Raw genomic sequence first — 18862 nt, 5'->3', positions numbered from 1 at the left:
TAGTGCTTTATGTCCTTAGTCTATGAGGGTCCACTTACAGCAAGGGTCACAACAGCTGGCAGTTGTCATCCTGAGAAATTACAAAAACTCCTAAAATATGTGCAAATTTCACAGCTAGTGAAAAGCTAAAACTAGACTTGGTCAGTATTTATCCTGCATTTTAAATTAAGCTTATATAGGTTCTTAAAACTCAGACAGTCATTTTTGAAAGTAAATATTAGTCTATATCAAGGGTTTCTAAAGTGGATCTCCAAGAGAATTGCAATGACCTATTAGGACAAAACAGAAAACACTTGGATTTCTATCTTTGGAAAATCTGATCTCTTTAAAAATTTATTTTATGTATATTTTATATTGGAACAGTTCTCAAAAAGCAAGTGCAATTTTCAAGATAACTGAAAAAAAATACATATACACATATACCTTTATATAAACACACATACCAAGTATGTATACCCTCCAGATTTTTTAAGACTGTATGATCCTGAAGACCACTGTTCAGTTAGGATCAGCAAACTTTTTCTTTAAGGGCCAGAGTAAATATTTTAGGTTTTGCAAGCTGTACAGTCTCTGTCAAAACTTTTTAACTCTGCCATGAAAGCAGCTGTAGATAATGGGTCAATAAATTAATGTGTTGTGTTTTAATAAAATTTTGTTAATGGGCACAAAATTTTGAAGTTCATGTAAATTGCAAGTGGCATGAAATATTATTCTTGTGTTTTTTTCCACCTATTTAAAATGTAAAAATCATTCTTAGTTTGTGGGCCATTCAAAAACAGGTGGTGGATTGGATTTGGCCCATAAGGTTTAGTTTGCCAACCCTGCTTCAGAAACATTTTGAGGGATAGAGGTAAATCACAATTCTAAGTGGTCATTACATTATTTCTGGAGCAAACGATGGATACCATGGTATATTTTACTAAAAAAGAATTAGTTTTGAATATTATGTAAAAACAAGAGTTCTGATGCATAAATGGTCACATGGAGTCCAACAATGGCTTTAATATTTTACATATCACTGTGTGGAGTGGAGTAGGTACTACAGAATACCTTAATCAATATCTGCATAATTTAATTTAATGCAAATCATAATATTGGCAAATAATTCCATCATATCTTTGATGCATAACATATATCATATGATATAGGAACACTGCACCAAATTGTTTACATTTATTGAAAGCATATCATTTAAGTCTTTTAAAAAATGAATGACAAAATTTTTTTCCTTTATGAAAAATGTTACAAGAAATTTCTCTCATCTCAATATCAAGAAAAGATGTACTTTCTTTCAGTGTTTAATTAGCTTTATGGTTATTGAGGATTTTATACTTCATCATGCTTCCTTTTTCAAATGAGCTGCTAGAAAGTTTGGAGCCGAAGTCATTGCTCGTCTCTGGCAATTATGTCAGAATTCCCGGTTTGGATGTTGTGTATCAGCCTTGCTCCTTGTGTAATTTTCTTACTCTTCTTTGTCATTTGCCTGACAGTTATTACTTATTTTACAATTACATCTTTGTAGACTTGTCTTAATTCTTTTGGGAACGAGATTAGTTTTGAGTATTATGTAAAAACAAGAGTTATGATTTGTTTATTTATCATATTGGTTGCCTGTTTCCGGTCTTTTAATTATATAGTGAACTCTGAAACGATGACAACATTGTTTATAATTTTGTGATATGCTGAGTTGACAATTCTGGTTATGAGTTAGGGTATACATTAGTAAGTATATTCTGTGATTAGGTTCAGCTGGATGAACCAAGGTCAACTATGAATTAGATATTTGCCTTTGTGAACCAATGTTTTTCTTATGAAAATGAGTATGCGCACTTTTCTTTCTTTGCTGAAACTAATTTCCCCTAACAATTCATGGGTGATCGATCAACCAATATTTTTAGTAATAGTGAAGCTAAAATTCACCTGTGCTTGGGATGGGACACTGTTCACAGGGCTTATTCCAGGCTCGGCCAATGTTGTAAGAGCAGCAGCACATTTTCTTGGTCATATTGAACAAGAGTTCTCCATCACAGGTCTGGTTGTCAGCATAATAGTTTCTGTAGCACAAACTTCTTCTCATATCTAGAAGAAAGAGGGAAAAAAAGGATTGGAGATTCCACTGGGAAAGCACAACAAATTTTAAGGGGATACTCAAAGAGAAAGCTCTTTTGAGTTGTACTGTAAGCTGACTTTAATAAGAGCAGGAAAAACCTACTCAGACACAACTTTTTAGTTATCAATACTGTACAAGAAAAGGACTTTGAGGAATGTAGTCCCTGGTATTTTATGCCACAGAACTAAGTCATTATGTGGCTGTAGCATTAATAAACTTTACATGACTCTCCACCCTGTCTCCTAGTAACAATTCTCCACTGCTATTTGGCAGTAAGTTTCTCATTTCCGACTCATGGTGTTTTAATACTGTAGGTCAGTGCTGTAAATATAATTGTATAAAGATACACCCAAAAGTCAAACAAAAGAAGTACTATTCAACTGTTGTTTGGGATTTTCCAACATTACACTTAAAAGAAAACTCTCAACCACCCACACAAGGTGGTGAAAAATACCAAGTTCATGGTCTACAGAGGAGGAGGTTCTCAGTCAGGCAGTGAGGATGCCAACACTCGGTCTAGCACTTAGGACTAATATTGATGGGCTTTGTACACGAGAACCAAAGATGCCTAACCAAGAAATGCTTTGACTTACCCATGCAATTATTTCCCCCATTCACTTGCATGTAGTCTGGAGGACAAATACAGGTGTAGTTGCCAACGGTGTTGTAACATGTCCCTGGGCCACAGATTCCAGGAGTTTCACATTCATTCACATCTAGAATCCAAAGAGAAAGTGGTAGGTGAATATGAAAACATCACTCTTTGGAGTGGCCTAGTCCTTAGTCTTAACACAAATGTTGACAACAAAGGAGAAAATCCACAGGGTACTTTACAAGCCAGATGTGAAAAGCAGGAGTTTAGTTCACCAGGGTCCTTCATCTATACAAATACATGCATTTTCAGGAAAGAAGATTTTAGAAAGGTACTCCTGCCTTCTGATAAGAATTCCTAATAGATGAGTCCGTAACATCTTCAAAGGCATGCAGAGATGGAATCATGTAGAAATTCCAATTCTCAAATATCCTTCAGAAAGACAATGGTATACTTCATAAAATATACTTGACAAAATCTATAGAAGAATATAATGTATCTTGAAGCCATCAACAGCTGGCTTCAGGAATCGATACTGGTAAGGGAACATGGAAGCAGGTACTTTGCCCCCTTTCTCATTTTCAAAAAAAGGGACTGATTTGATCTTTGTTAACTCCATGAGTCTGAGAACTGTGTCTTATGAACTGGAAGCTCAACTTAAATTTAAGTTTTTGTCATTGTCTGTGTCACTTAAGATTTTGGGAGAGCCAGGGGAACATTTCTTACACAGAACACAAGGAATTCTCTTCCCTAACTAGTCATGTGACTTTTGCATCTAAATAAAAACCACCTCTCCTGCCCTGGTCCAATCCTCCGAAACCCCCAAATGGTCAAAATTCTCCATCTTGACAGTAACGGAGGTAAAGAGGGACACAGAGCTGTCAGTTGTATCAGAAAGTCAAAAGTTTCTGAAAGAAGCTCATCCGAGTGCACTAGTACAGATTGTAAGAAGCAGAGGAGCCCTGAACACGCTGGTTACTGAATGGGGCCTGCACTACTCTTATTAGAGTAGCTTTGCTGAGGAGCATCGATAACTGTTTTGTAGGCATAAGTGGGACTATGGCCCAGCATAATAAAACTTCACTTTTCTCAGGAAAAGAAGACTTAGGACTTAACTGAAAATGACATCATTTCAGTAACATTAGAGCAAATGGCCACCTGTGTGGCATATTTACTTGGTTATGTTCATGATTAGACCACTGTGCTACATAGATAAGTCCTCAGTTCCTGGTTAGCTGTACTCTGATTCAGGCCAGTTCTCACTATTTGAAAGACTGTATCATCCTAGGGGGCCACTTACCATCACACACTCGGGTGTCCTCATTCAGGTAGTAGCCGGTTGGACAGCGGCACTGGAAACTACCAAAGGTGTTGATACACTTTCCCCCTTGGCACAGCCCTGGCAGCTCCTGGCACTCATCAATGTCTATCAAAATGAAAACAAAAGCATTTCTTCAGCATTGTAAATATATCCAAGGAAATTCAAAATGTACACACTTTAGGATGAAGTAAAAATAATTACCTTCCAATATCACAGTGATAGGGTTTGGGCGGAATCCTTCTCCTCCAGGACAAAGAATTTTGTACTCAGCTATTGAAACAAAAAATCTGAAGTGAGTTCTTTCAAATCTAAAATTTCTAAGAATATTATTCTTAAGAGAAATGCTGACATATCCAGCTAAAATATTCACTCTCAGGAATCTCAGGCCCTCACTCCATCCAGCTGAAGTAAGTGGACATCTTAGCGCACACTGGTCATTTTGTAAGGGTGTTCACCACTGTCCTCAGTCTTGGGACCCTCCAATGACTTAGGTCCTTATGTTCTTATGAACTATTTTGTTCCTTATCTCCATCACTATTTCTTTTAAAATATACTCTTTCCTTTTTAATTTTCCAATAAGTTCTCTCTCCATTTGTATGTTCTACTCAGCTTTTCTCCCCGGGAATCACAGCTCCCCCTTAGGAGTGTTCATCAGCCTGTCTCCAAAACCTTTTCCAAACAGAACTTAGGTAAAAGTGCCTCTTTGGGTTCACATCCCACCGCCCTCCTCTGTACCTAGAGCTCTTTCTTACCCCTCTGTTTCTACAGATGGCAATATTAATTCTCCTAGTTTCCAAAAGCAACTTTCTACAGTGTCAATTAATTCCTCCATTCATCTATTCATCCAAGTTTTCCACACAGAAACATTCATTTCAGTGCCATGCACTGACACTGTGACCCACACAGGAACATGTGAATAAGAGTGACCCTAATCTGCAGCATCATCTTTTTACAATCATGCTGGCTCTCCCAAATCTGATCATGCCTGTCCTGGCTTTCTGAAATCACAGGTATCATGTGCATAAGGGTAAGTATGTATACATTCCCATTCTAATTTTGATACAGATTCTAAAGGTGGGTGAACCTTTAATCCAAGGCTCAATTTAAAATTGCACAGTTATCTGTCCCCTTTTCCAACCCAAACTGATCCACCTCTCTGAACAGAAGAGGGAAGGCAGTGCCTGCCAAGCCCTGGGCCCGCCCCATGGCGGGGACTTTACCCTAGGAGACATTCAATGATGCTAAGTAACTCCCAAGGTTACATGGCAGCAAATGTTAAGAGTCCTAATTTGAACTTGGTGCGCTCTTTGGCAAATCACCGACCATGTCTGATCTTCTTTCTTCTATTTTTGAGGCCTATGTAGGACTACAGCTCTGATGTTTGGGTCATATTTTGCTTACTAGGCTGCATGCTCCTGGAGGGTAGGATCTAGTCTAATTCATCTTCAAACATTCAAAGTAGGCACTGCAGGTATTTGACAAATATTTTTAGGAGATGTGAATAAATGATCATTCTGCAAGGACAAAATCAATGCCTCCTACAATACGCTCCATGACTTTTGCCAAAAAAGCAGCATCTGACTGAACTGTAATGCAGGACCCACCTAGAAATATAGGAAGTCCTTTTTTTTTAAGGAGATGTATTATTTATCTTTTAAAAAATCACATTCTAAAGCTTCCTTTCCAAGTCATACCCTAAGAATGGAATAATCTTCCATAATTGCTTAACTGATTACTGATTACTTCTCTTTTGCCCAGGGATACTCTGAGTCCATTCCAGAGTTTCCCAAACCACCCAACTGATGGTGTCCCTGGAAGGCAAGCAATAGGGTAGAGTAACCTCACCTGGAAAATCTTAAAGCATGCTTTCTGCCTGTTCTCAACAGAGAGAAGTTCGAAGCTCCCTGTTGCACCTGAACTTTTAGTGAAAGCCCAAGGGGGCATTTTCTGACTCCCAAGTAGGGAGTTTCTACAGATGGCAATATTAATTCTCCTAGTTTCCAAAAGCAACTTTCTACAGTGTCCATTAATTCCTCCATTCATCTATTCTGAATAGGCATTCATCTATTCTGAATAGGAAAAGGGGACAGATAACTGTGCAATTTTAATTTGAGCCTTGGATTAAAGGTTCACCCACCTTTAGAATCTGTATCAGAATTAGAATAGGAATGTATACATACTTACCCTTATGCACATGATACATGTGATTTCAGAAAGCCAGGGAGGGAATGAGGTAGGGAATGAGGTCCCTCCTGGGTCAAGAACATGATCTCCCTTTCCTGATGGAGGCACGGAGACCACAGGTGCGCCCTCCCGTGGTGGGTGGGCTCTCTTTCGTGGGTCTAGAAAGGAAAACTGGCTCGAGTTGGAATAATAAGAACAGGAGGATGGCCACTTACTTGTGTTCACAGGAGGGCACAGCTCACAGGGCGTACCCCAGGCTCTACCCAGAGAACAGCAGCAGGAAGCCTTAGAAACACCAACTCCGATTTCATTGCTACAGGCTGTATCTCCATTGTCTCCCCGAGGCCGGATATCCAAATAGCAGTTTCCAGAGCGGGTATCTATTTACCATATAAACCAAAAAAGTGTCAGGCAGATTCTTTCTTCTCCAGGGTAGAAAATTTAAACTCATTTCCAAAACTGTTGAAAAATCATGATTTCCTTTTACTAAGAAACTAAAACTTGTTCAAGAATAGATAATGGGAATTTTCCTTTAGAAAAGGTACCTGAAGATATAAACCAGAGTTTGGAAATGGTGAAATTTCTATATTATTACTTTTGCAAATTTTGAAAATAGAATGTTCATTGCTGGGTTAAACATAATAAACAGTATGCATCTCTGAAAAGTTTTTAAGATCTTACCAACACAGCCAACTCGAGTTGGATTCAGCTCAAAATCAGGTGGACAGTCACAGATATAGCTGCCTGGAGTGTTGACACAGTTCCCACTGATACACGTGGTTGGATCCAGACACTCATTAACATCTAAAACCAATTAGCCAGGGTCAGAATTAGCATGTGAGTCAATGTGGGACTAACATCACCATAAACCATAGTACCCAGTCTAGGTCTCCCAACAAGAACTTTTAAGAATCACTAGTTATAATTACACCTAGAAATGTCATCTACCACTTCTGAAATAAAATCCCTCAGGAAGGAATGTGTCATAGTCTTTGATCTTCCTATCCTCCCCGAACATATTGACTATTCAAACTTGTCAGCAGGATAAAATATAACTTTGTAACTAGCAAAAATATTCCAGTGAAGGTAACTGAAGGCAAAACATTGCTGTGACCTCAGTTACCAAAATTTCAGGCACAGGTTTTAAAAAAATATATTTAATATGCGTGGCTTGTTATTTTGTCAAATTAGACCAAGATATCCCAGGGAACCCTCTGGAGCAGGCAATTTCTGCCATTTCCTCCACACACACATGCACGGGGCTTAGAGTGGGTCTTCAAGTCTGCAAGAGTCTCTCTCCCATCACTGACGCTGAGTTGAATGTTTCCCTTTCAGTTTCGATTCCAAAATTATGTACAGAGTTCCAGATACATAGAACATGGGTTTTGGCAAAGACCACACCTATACAATCCTTTTGTGTCTTTTGAACACTTAGGAAATACTCAAAAATAGATAAATGGATTCAGAGAGGAGAGGTTGAGGAATGGGGATACCTTGTCCTCTGGTGTTCCCTGTGGAACACAATGGTCCCACAATGTCTTTTTCATTAGAAATAGGTAGCTGGGTTCTATGTATCAGGCATCCCGGTGGCCACAGTCAGGGGAGATGTGGGAGGGAGTGGTACAAGGAGAAAATCCTTGATCCTAGAGCATGGTCTTCAGAAGAAAACTCTGAAAATGCACCCCAAAAGAAAAGGAAATGGCTGGGAAGACATACAGCTGGAGCATCCGGAACATTCCTCCACAGCCAGAAGTGCAATTCTAAGGTTGTGAACTCTGGTCCTTCAACTGTCTTAGACTCTTTCCTCTGCATCTTCACATTTAACCAATTCCGAGTCTGAGAAAATACAGTCTGTGGTTTCTGTTCCCTTATCCCTGCTTTTGTTTTCCTTTGTGACGAGCCTTGTATGGTCCCAGTGATGCCCCAACCGCAGGATTCTCTGGGACACCGGGAGCCAACTGTGATGAGAACAGATGTCTTACCTGTGCAGTTCCCACCACTTCTGTCCAGTTCATAACCTATCTCACACTCGCAGCGAAACAGACCGGGAAGGTTGTGGCAAGTCCCGAAGACACAAATATTCGGAAGGGAGCACTCATCGATATCTTGGGGGAGAAGAAAAAAAGGGGAGAAGTTAAATTCAGTTTTTGCTAAAGAAACTGCCTATTATAATTAGGCAACTGATATCAGTATCGAGAAAATGACATCAGTCTAGGCTCTTCTCCTCTAGACTTTTAGAGGATTTGTCACACACAGGAAATCTCCTCTTTGAAAGGTTACCTTGCCTTACCTCTTCATGTATGCCAAGCATTAGGCAAAGTATTTCATAGATGAGTATCTTGTTTATGGTGTTTCTGGTAGATCCACATCACTTTTGCAAAGTAAGAGCCAAAGAGGCCACTGTAGGCTAGATTCTTATGTTCTCATCTGTACAATAGGCTTCTTTTGTTATGAGATTAAATTTTAAGAACCACAAAGGCTTTTCTTTGTGATAACTTTTATAAACACGTTTATAATCCTTGTCCTTAGTACTATGGTGTGTGCTTGCTATTGTTGATAGCCAGCTAAAAAATGCAGACACCCCTTCCAGGCCTCTGCCCTGCCTCATATTAGCAGATATTAATCTGCTTATGCAGTTGCTACACAGGCACATTTTCAGACTTGAGACGAGCTTTAAATAGTCATGATTACTCTGTCAGTGGTGATTTATAGTAAGAACAAACAAACAAACAAAACTTTCCCTTATAGCATTAAGAGAAGCAAAATTTTCACCATGACTATTTATGTTACCAGAGGTGGCGCAGTACCTGTTTTCCTTGGATATTTGGAGTAACAAAAGTAAACAAGGCATCAGGCACATGATCAAGAGAATAATCTAGTTTCTTGCCTCAAAGGAGTCTTACATCAACTCTGCATATTAAATATAAACCGTACAAAGAACTCAATAGTTCCGTAACAAAATAAAGTATTTTCATAGAAATATATGAGGAAATTGGCATATATGTTATAGCTAAAGACTGATTCTGAGTTCATGTCTTGTTAATGAAGAATGACTATTAGCTAAGACATTAATCAGGTTCTTGTTTAAACTTCCAACTGTTGTTATCATTTGTTTATTTCTACTAAAATCTTTGTAGTTCATTGTAGTCACTAATTATTTTCAAGGAAGGATAATGTGCTTTAAATTTTTTAAGTGTGGGTAAAGAGAAGAATCTTAGTTTCCTAATTGAATATATCCTTAGCCCACAGGTCCCTGGGGCTCTTCCTGTCTGACCAACACTTCACAGAGAAACAGAGCCTGGAGTTTAGAGACAATGACACAAGGCATTAGTCCAGGGGGTTCCCTACTGAGCAGGTTTGCAAATACTGTTCCATGTTTATATATGTTAGATGTTTAGAGAACATTCTAAGACATGCTCAGGACATTATTCTGTATATGAATAAGACTATCTGCCCTGTCATTATTTTAAAGCCTTTATTTCTAGAAACCAAACCATGGTAGAAATTAACTACATTTACAAAAATAATCCTCCAACAGAATATTAAGGAACTTAATATTACTTTGAGTTCTTTTCCCCAACAGTAGGGACAGGTGAGTAGCACTGAGTTAGTCACACTTGGCTATTCTCTCCCTCTTATTCCTGATGGTATACTCCTGCAGACCACTGGCCAAGGCTGGATGTGTAGCTTACAGCAAGACAGCAGACATTTTTCTCTGCCTGAAGAGAAATGGTTCATCTGGAGACCTAACCTCTTCACTGAACTAACCAGCTTAGATGTGAAGCCCAAACGCACCTCAGTTAAAAAAAAAAAAAAGAAAAGAAAAGCACCAGGAGTGTTTAGAAAACCCAGTCTCATGGAACTCTGAAAGGCTCCCGGCAGCTTCTTCAGCAGTTACCTTCACAGGCCTTTCCGTCGGCACTGGGCACGAAGCCCATGTCACATTCACAGCGATACCCTCCAGGGGCATTGAGGCACTGGCCGTTGCCACAGAGATTCAGGTTCTCGGAGCACTCATCAAGGTCTACAGGCAGAAAGAAGCACAAGTCATGCTTTCTCAGTATCCACCATTTTTATAACTGTCAATATCCTGAGTACAGCTGTGTTTTGTCATAACTTCTGTTTGATATATTTAAGCTCATTTGTTTTTCTCATTTGAATGCTAATCTTGAATATGTACTAAATTTGGGGTTCAGATTCAGAATCATAGATGCTAAATTATCCCTAATGCTGTCAAATGAATAAGACAAGTTAAGGTCAAGTTAAGTTCTTTCCAAGAAAGGTCATCGGCATGAAGGACAGATCCCTGACTGGAAATAACAAGTCATGGTATATGCTTATCTCTCGGGTCTTAGGCTAGCTCAGATGGAACTAGAATAGCAACTAGATAGGAGACCAAAAATTCCTGTCTGCCTAACCTCTACCTAGTTTTCTTAGTCACAGGAATTAAATATCAAACATGTATGATATTTAGCCATACATGACTAAAACATAAAACTCGGATATTTTCTCAAATGTAATTGAAGCTTCATGATGAAAAAGTATCATTGAGCAGAAATGATTCAACTATGATAAAACTTTCAGTGAGTTAAAAACAATTCCAAATGAATCACTTGAGGGGTCTTAACCTCTTTTGTACTTATGGGACATCTTATTAGCAAAGTGCTCAGGATAAATTAATGTTTTAAGTCATACAAGCACTATACTGTCTGATAGCCAAGTAATGCACCTCACTATTATTTAATCCCATTGCTCTGACATAACAAGTGCTATCTGTGTATATCTGTACATGTAAGTATATGTATAATTTATACAATTGCATCTCAATCATATATATTGAAATATATGTAGCAACATGTGTTAATCCTGTGACTGCTAATTAGAGGGAGAAAGGAAGCACAATTCATTAACATAATATAAAACTGGAAGAGGATGAATTCCTTAAAGACATTATGGATTTTTACTTATACCAATATGGAATATTGATGATGATGTAAATGGCTAGTAGGAGTAAAATGTACACTGTTCTTCTCACCCAGAACATCTCCCCCTTTTTCTTTATATAGCTTCCTACAGCAAGTTTATCCTGGGATTTGATATGGAAAGCAAGTCATCAGTGAGAAAGAGGCACAAAAATACAAAGATGGAGACATGTAAAAAGAAGTGCAGTTTATTTGAAGCTAAAAACATCATCATATGGAATAAAATATACATAGGTGTGTGTGTGTGTGTGTGTGTGTATATATATATATATATATATATATATATATACAGAGAGAGGGAGAGAGAGAGAAAGAGAGTTAATTTCTGAGTCCTCTCTAATTGACCTGGCACCAAATCTAAACTGTTTTCTGTTAATTGACTCAGACTTCAAGAAGAACTGTTAGTCTGAAAGACATGAAATACCCTGCTTCTCTGACTAGGTTTCCCCAGTTGCCTCCAAGGCAAGCTTACCTGTGCAAGTGAAGCCATCACCTGTGTAGCCTTCCTTACAGAGACAGCGGTAAGATCCCATGGTATTCCTGCAGTCTGCATGTTGGCTGCACATGTGAGTTCCATTGGAACATTCGTCCAAATCTGAAGGAAAAGGTTATATTGTTATTAGCACAAAGTGTGGCATTTAAATTTAGTAGTAGGCAAATTAAATTTGACTTTACAGGATTAATATTTTCATATTAATTGCTTGTTCCTGACAAGCCATTGCTGAATTGCTGTTATTTTCCAAGTCACCTGTGCACTTAATGCCATCTCCAATCCATCCCGGACTGCAGCTACATTTGAAGCTTCCTGCCGTGTTGGTACATACAGCATGTCTGCCACAGTTGTGTGCTCCAATTTCACATTCATTGATGTCTGGAAAAATAACCAGTGGTTTAGAAAAAAGTTTGGCACGAATACCTTTTTAGGTCTTTAAATAACTAAGCAATATTCAAAAGCTGACCAGCCTTCACACTGACCTCAGAGTAGTACAGATTGGTTTAGCATCCATATGTAAAGTCTCCACATACTGAACAGCTTTATGTTTCAATTTATAAAGAATAATATGATACTATTTGCTATTGTTAACTCTAATTATTTTCCATATTTGCAAAGCAAAATAAACCTCCTTCCAAGCAAAGACCTTAAAAAGCGAGTTGCCTAATGTCCTACGGTACTAATACTCAAGGTCAATAAAAATATTTCTATGGCCAATATTTTTATTAAGTCAACAGCAGAGTTATGATGCATATTATTTTCATATCCTATGTAGACAAAGGAATACAATGTTTTTGGTGTACCAGAAAACTTGTATCATATTAATATCAGATATATTTTAAATTTCAAATATTTTTATTTAATTAGGCTTTATTCCTGTGAAAATGTTATGATAGGTATTGCTCATTCAAACTTACGCAGAAAATGTTCCTTAAGGAAGTATGCGAAACATTTTTCTCTAGTTTCCAAGAGTTCTTCCACATCAAAGAGCCAAGCCATTTTGCATATGTCATGTAAAACTCATGTCAACCCAGAGGGAATTTTGTCAGAAGGAGGAATAGCAGATCAGGGTCACGTTATTAAAAGACACCAAATTCTCCAGAATTTTCCATTCTCTACAATTCCATTTCCACATTTAGCCAATGTAGAATATATAACATAAAAGCATTATAGAAATATAAAGTATGAAGTGAAATATGTTTATTTCCCCAAATTAACACATTATATATATGGGTCACCCTCATAATCAACTGTCATTTATTAAGAGCAAGAACTCATAGATATGATCTCTTGATGAAAACCAATACCTCAGACAAAACTTAGGTCAAGTAGGATAATTTTGACATATAAAATGTTGCAAGAATTTCCAGGGATCACTTGAATAGTGGCATGAGAAAGAAACTGGGCAAGCAACTTATGTTTACCCTTTTGTTTACCTAAGAAGCCCAATTAAATGATTTGAAAGTGTTTGGGAAAATGCTGTTTGCCAAATGTTCCATCTGAAGTCCTGAAATGGTCCTAGAATTTTTGGCTTATTCATAGTGTCTAGAGCAAACATAAAATAAAACAATGACAGATTTCTCCTGCAGAAAATTTTTTTAATGTCACTAATAATCACAAAATGGGAACGTGCCTGGAAGAATGTCTTTAGGATTACACATATTGTACAACTGAATTTTAACATGAACTTACTGAGTTATTATGGAAGGTTGAGGGAGGCTTGCAGTTTTAGACTTGTGACAGGGAGCTTTAACCAACTGAATAACTGTGCACAGTACATTCCAAGGTAAGGAGGAGGAAGGCCTACCCAGGCACAACAGTGGTGAGCAAGCGCAGGAATTCAGAGGGTGAGCCTTCCTATGCCCAACCTAACACACAGGCAGAACTGGCACACACACATCCTTTTTCCTCAGACAATTACTTCCCTCAGAAGTAAAGACAAAACCACCACTTTTGTGCAGTCCTAACTTAATTTCACTCCCTTGGCAAATCATCTTAGGTGGAAACAATGAGCTTCAATTGCATAAGTATTCAGAGGCTTTAGACTATTAGAGAATCGAGGAATTTTCTAAGTGGAAGGAACTCAGAATTCCATTCTCCCAATCCTTAGTTTGTCAGAGGAGGACACAGGGTTGGGTCAAACAGACAGGGGCAGAGCGAGGACAGCCTGGGCCTCAGTTTTCTTGTCCATGATTAGCATTCTTTCCTTGGGGCACAGTTGCCTAATTGAGCCAATTTCTTTAGAAACTTCAGAATTTTATTGCTAAACCGGGCTTTACAGAGTTCTCAAAATGCTTGTAAAAATTGATGGACTTACAGAAATATGAATCTCTTCTAAGCATCATTTTCAGAGATGATCAGAACTTATCACTGTAGTGATTCTGTAATCTTTTACTTTCCAATTTTCTACTGGTCAAAGGTGCCTTTATTTTCATATGACCTTCATCTTCCATATTTAATCTGGCATTTAAGAAAATTACCACTTCTTTTAAATGGAGAATCTCCCATTATCATTTATTTTTATTACTAACAATGTTAATATAAAATTCTAATTTCCAAAAAAATTTTTGATTTTACTGCAATGCTTTCAAGGTGAAAAGAAATTATATTTGCAAGAGGCTATATATAGTGGGCTTTGGGGTGCTAGGAAAGAGTAACTCAGGAGCCAATATTCACTTCTCCATTGTGTATCCATTTGTGTAAGTCACCTTCTTAATGCCTTATATTCTCAGTGTGTAACAAGTGAATCAGAAAGACAATGTGGTCATAAAACAAAGGCATTTCTGAATAAATGTTTCTGCATGTGTGTGCATGGGTATGCATGCATCAACTATTATTAATTATTTCCAGAGCCAACTTGGGCCTAGGGATATACTTCATTATAGAAGCAAATAAAAGGGGAAACTGAGCCATAAGGAAAGCAAACAAACAAAATCAGTGTATTGAAACACTTCAATAATGTGAAGGAAACCGAACACGCTTGCCAAGAACATCTCTTTCTGTACAAATGTTCTCTTCCCCCACAAGTTTGCTCCAGACAGAAAATTCCTTTTTAAGATTAAGCATAAGCATAAGCCAAGAAAAGCAAAGAAATTCAAATTTTAGGCTGACACTGCATCCTCCTTAACCCACAACAAAGACTCAAAGGTTCTGTGAGAGCATGGCTCCTTTGAAGGACAAGAGCATGGGCTGAACAGGTCCCGTGAGCAGGCTTCGTGTATCCCGTGCCAGTCTGCCACTCAAGTGAGGGCTTGCACTCTAAGCTGCTACGGCCTCCTGGTACCGTCATACAGGGAGAGGCCATATCACCCACACAGAGTCTGCCTTCCGGCCACCTGGACCTCCGACACGTGGATCCTGATTCAGCAGAGCTGGCGCACTGAAGTCTCCTCCATTAGGACTGAGGAAGAGGATGTAACAGTGAATGGAGAGGCCAAGTGCAAAGGCTACTTGGATTTCTTAGTTTGGATTGAAATTTGAGCCAAATCTATTAACCGAACACCCATGGAGTTTTCACAGGCTGACAGCCAGAGAAGGAAAATTAGCAGCGATAAGAAACTGGAAGGAAATGAACACCACATCTCACTGACTGCTGGTGGTAGAAGTACATGATTTTCTCCCAGACTTGAGACCCACCAGAAACATTTCTTACATGAAAGGAACCAGATAGTTGGAGAAATGCATTTATCCAGAAATCCAGCTATTTTAACTGAAAACAATTCTGATTTTATTCTACCTAATGACATGCTTCATTCCCTAAGTGAGCATATGGCAGGAGGTAGGTTCTTACAAAGGAGTCTGTGGGAGCCAAGACCTACCCAGGATGGCACGGGCAGCAACCTTTCTTCTTTTTCTTCTTACAATTATAATTATGTAGAACGAGCAGCAGGAGGCTTACACTGGGTCACAGAAAAATTGCAATCCAGTCCACTTCAGCCAAGGATAGAAGGGCTGTGCTCTAGGTTTCCAGCAAAGGCACATTCTCTCTTGGTTAACTCAAACATTCCCCTCATCAATACCCACAATCTGGACAAAGCTTAGGAGAGTAAAAGAAACCCTGAGCATCTGTGTGGGCTGGGAATGTAAGTCAGTGGGAGGATTCTTAACACTGCTGAAGCGATTGGGGGGAAAGTCATGTTTATTTGTTAAAATGGAAACAATCAGTAATGACAAGGGAGCTGAAACATTTGGACAAAGCTGTGATGGAGCCCAGAGGACATTCTTCAGTTCTCATGAAACAAAGCTCCTCCTTATGAAATAGCATGCATGTTTTCCTAATTCCTTTCCAGAGTGCTCATTAAAAAGTCTACATAAACAAATAAATAAATAGATATATTCCCTTTGTCTATGATCACAACTCAGTTCTGACGTCTGCATTTGCTGTTAGCTGTCCTGTGGCTTGCTTACACAATTAGGCCAGATACATATCTCTATTTACATTAGTTGCCTGGAACATTATAAACACTTGTCTTTAGCATGACCATCACCAAGGTAACTGATGGTATTCTAAGTTGCAAGTGACATTAATTTTAAACCAAAAAGCAGGCTAAAAGAGCCCTAGTTACATGGGATTTAAAAAAAAAAAAAAAAAGATATTTGGCCCAGATTTTTAAAAACTTGTTTTTAAGTGTACCAAACTTTCTGCCAGTTCCTGTTGGTATAAGTCATTTCCAATCCAATGTGATACCTGTGGTTGTTAATAACAGTATTCATAGAGGAGCTCTTTTTTTCTTCTCTAATGCAGCCCCTCCTTCCATGGGCCACTGCAGTGTCACCTGAGGGGAACATGTGAGTAACTGCCGAGCACCCTGGAGACTGGTTCATGATCACAAGCCAATGCAAGAGCAAGGAATAGAATTCAGGGTTCTACCCTTTAGATGAGAATATCCCATTATGCTGCTGATGTCAAAGGGACCATGAAGCTCAAGCCTTCTTCCAACAGTGCTAACCGGATATTATCAAATCGAAAAATCATTTCAGGGTGCAAGTTAAAAAATGGGAGGAGACATTGGCCTTTCGGAAAGCTAGAGTATTTCTTCAAATTCATATCTAGTTTCTGTTTGTGGGATTTACTAAAAGCCTGCTGTTATTAATGTAAAACTGATGTCATCTCATCTAACATGCAGTACACAGCTCTTGTCACCACGACCTCAATATCTCTGCAAATTCAATTATGAAAAACAAGCCTTTCAATAAACAGAGTAAAAATTTTCCTTTTTTTAAAAACTGATTTTAAGCATGTGCCAATAGACAGCAATGTAGAATAATGTCTTTCATTAAAATGGCCTCCAGACCTGGCGTCTGTATGCCTCATTTAATATGACAGCAATAACTCTTATTTATTGATCAGCACTATGCCAAGGGTGTTATATACATTATATCTCATTTACCTAAAATGATATTAACATGGCATAAAAATTTAAGTTTTCTTCATGGTAAGAGATCTAGAATAATCAGTCATGACACATGTTCCAATTGGCTGGAATTTGGAGAACAAAATTCTAGAGAGTCTTTCTTATGAGCAATGAGTACTGTCCCATGAGATTAGCTTCTCCCTTCATTTGTATCACTGCCCTTGCCTTGAACTTCAGTGAGCTCAGCTGAGCCAGACAATGGTGTTACTCTTTAATAGGTAAAAGGCAGTGTAGAATTATCCTACCTTCTCCTTCATTACTGGAAGACCAGTACTGCTTACCAAGGCCTATATTTACACTCGAAGCTAAAAATAAAGCTTGAACCAGAGACACACAGAGCTAGCATCACTTGAACCTGAGAGGCCACATGGGGGAGTTGAGATTTTAAACACTGTGCCATTTATCAAAATGGACCCCTAGCCAGGCTTCCTATGAAGAGCAACATAGCATGAAAACATTTCAGTTTTATGCTCCTTTTCATGGGTTGGATAGAGTCTGTCAGTTTTGAACCAACAGCATTATTACTGCCATTATTCCATGTGTTAGTAAATTTGACACAGCATCATTGGCCAGTTCATAAGGATGAGAGATATATTTTAGTGCTTTCTTGAAATATGTTGATACAGTTAAGAGGAGGATCTGTACATTTACCACTGCCAATCTGCAAATATTTTAATGTTTGTTTTAAGTCACGAGAGCTTGCCAAACTGGCTTTTGGAATTAAAGTCTGTTATTTAAAAAAAAAATTATATGGTTACCTAATTCAAGCTTACCACCATCTCCACTATGTTTTAAATTATGTTATATGCCATAATCTGTTATATTAATATATTACCACAGGAAAAATTTATTATGCTATTCCATACACTTAATACCATTGCCTCATGTTTGGAAATAGCAACTGAACACTTATAAAACAATGTCATTGCCACAGAATGACTGCCTCCATTTGGCATTTAACAGGATGGTCTCCCACAAATATTGTTAAAGATTTTCTCAGGTGCCATTGGTATCAGACAAGCAAAATTGCAAATGGTTCAATTATTGCTTCATAAGATTCGCTAAGTCCAATGAATAAACACTCATTTGGGCAAACTGATACATCAAAGTGCTCTAATTTAAGGTAGTAGAAGATTCGAGAGAATTGATGAATACAGGAACCCTCAGATGTGTTTCTTCAAAAGGCAATTTCAGTTATAAAATCTTAAATGAAATATTGGCAAAGGAGGTTATTGAGAAAGGCTTGCTTTGAAAAAGAGATATGAATGTTTGATAATTACCGTGTTCAGTATTAGGATATGAAAATTGATTTTAAATTCATAAAAATTGTGTCATTTATAGTGCTATTCCTACATTTTTTTCCACAGGTAAAGGAAAAAAGCTTCAACTTGGATCTAATAAACTCACAAATTTCAAAGATGTAAAAGCTAAATTAATGGAAAATGCTACACAAAACACTTTCTATTGAAGTCAAAATGTTAATAGTTTTAAAACTTGTATTAATCTAAAATTATGATAGCAGCTTCTTAACCACTTTTTATTTTATTGAAAAAAACCACACCTGTACAGCCAGTTTTTCCTTTTTTGCCTGAATAGCCCATATCACAGTGGCAGATGAATGAGCCTTTAGTGTTTTCACAGGTCCCACTTAGGCAGATATTCGGATTCAGATCACATTCATTGACATCTGTAAAACATAAATGTTATTAATATACACAACTCTTTTATACAAATGAATGCTTTCCCCCGAAATAAATATGTCAAAT

At 38.0% G+C, this 18862-nt stretch overlaps 1 protein-coding gene across 1 annotated transcript in view; it reads right to left on the bottom strand.

Moving 5' to 3' along the window:
- Fbn1 (fibrillin 1) overlaps positions 1-18862 on the bottom strand; it is a 228134-nt gene that overhangs the window by 48290 nt on the left and 160982 nt on the right. Inside the window, exons 32-42 of the mRNA XM_047539691.1 lie at positions 18658-18783; positions 11938-12060; positions 11662-11784; positions 10106-10231; positions 8190-8312; positions 6889-7011; positions 6423-6587; positions 4225-4293; positions 4003-4128; positions 2704-2826; positions 1921-2079 (exon numbers count right to left, since the gene is read on the bottom strand). Of these exons, the coding sequence (XP_047395647.1) occupies positions 1921-2079; positions 2704-2826; positions 4003-4128; positions 4225-4293; positions 6423-6587; positions 6889-7011; positions 8190-8312; positions 10106-10231; positions 11662-11784; positions 11938-12060; positions 18658-18783 (1386 nt within the window). The remainder of the gene's footprint in view (positions 1-1920; positions 2080-2703; positions 2827-4002; positions 4129-4224; positions 4294-6422; positions 6588-6888; positions 7012-8189; positions 8313-10105; positions 10232-11661; positions 11785-11937; positions 12061-18657; positions 18784-18862) is intronic.

This window comes from Sciurus carolinensis, chromosome 2 (assembly GCF_902686445.1).
Source record: "Sciurus carolinensis chromosome 2, mSciCar1.2, whole genome shotgun sequence".
Taxonomy (NCBI): Eukaryota; Metazoa; Chordata; class Mammalia; order Rodentia; family Sciuridae; genus Sciurus; species Sciurus carolinensis.
This window is presented reverse-complemented; position numbering and strand designations above follow the sequence as displayed.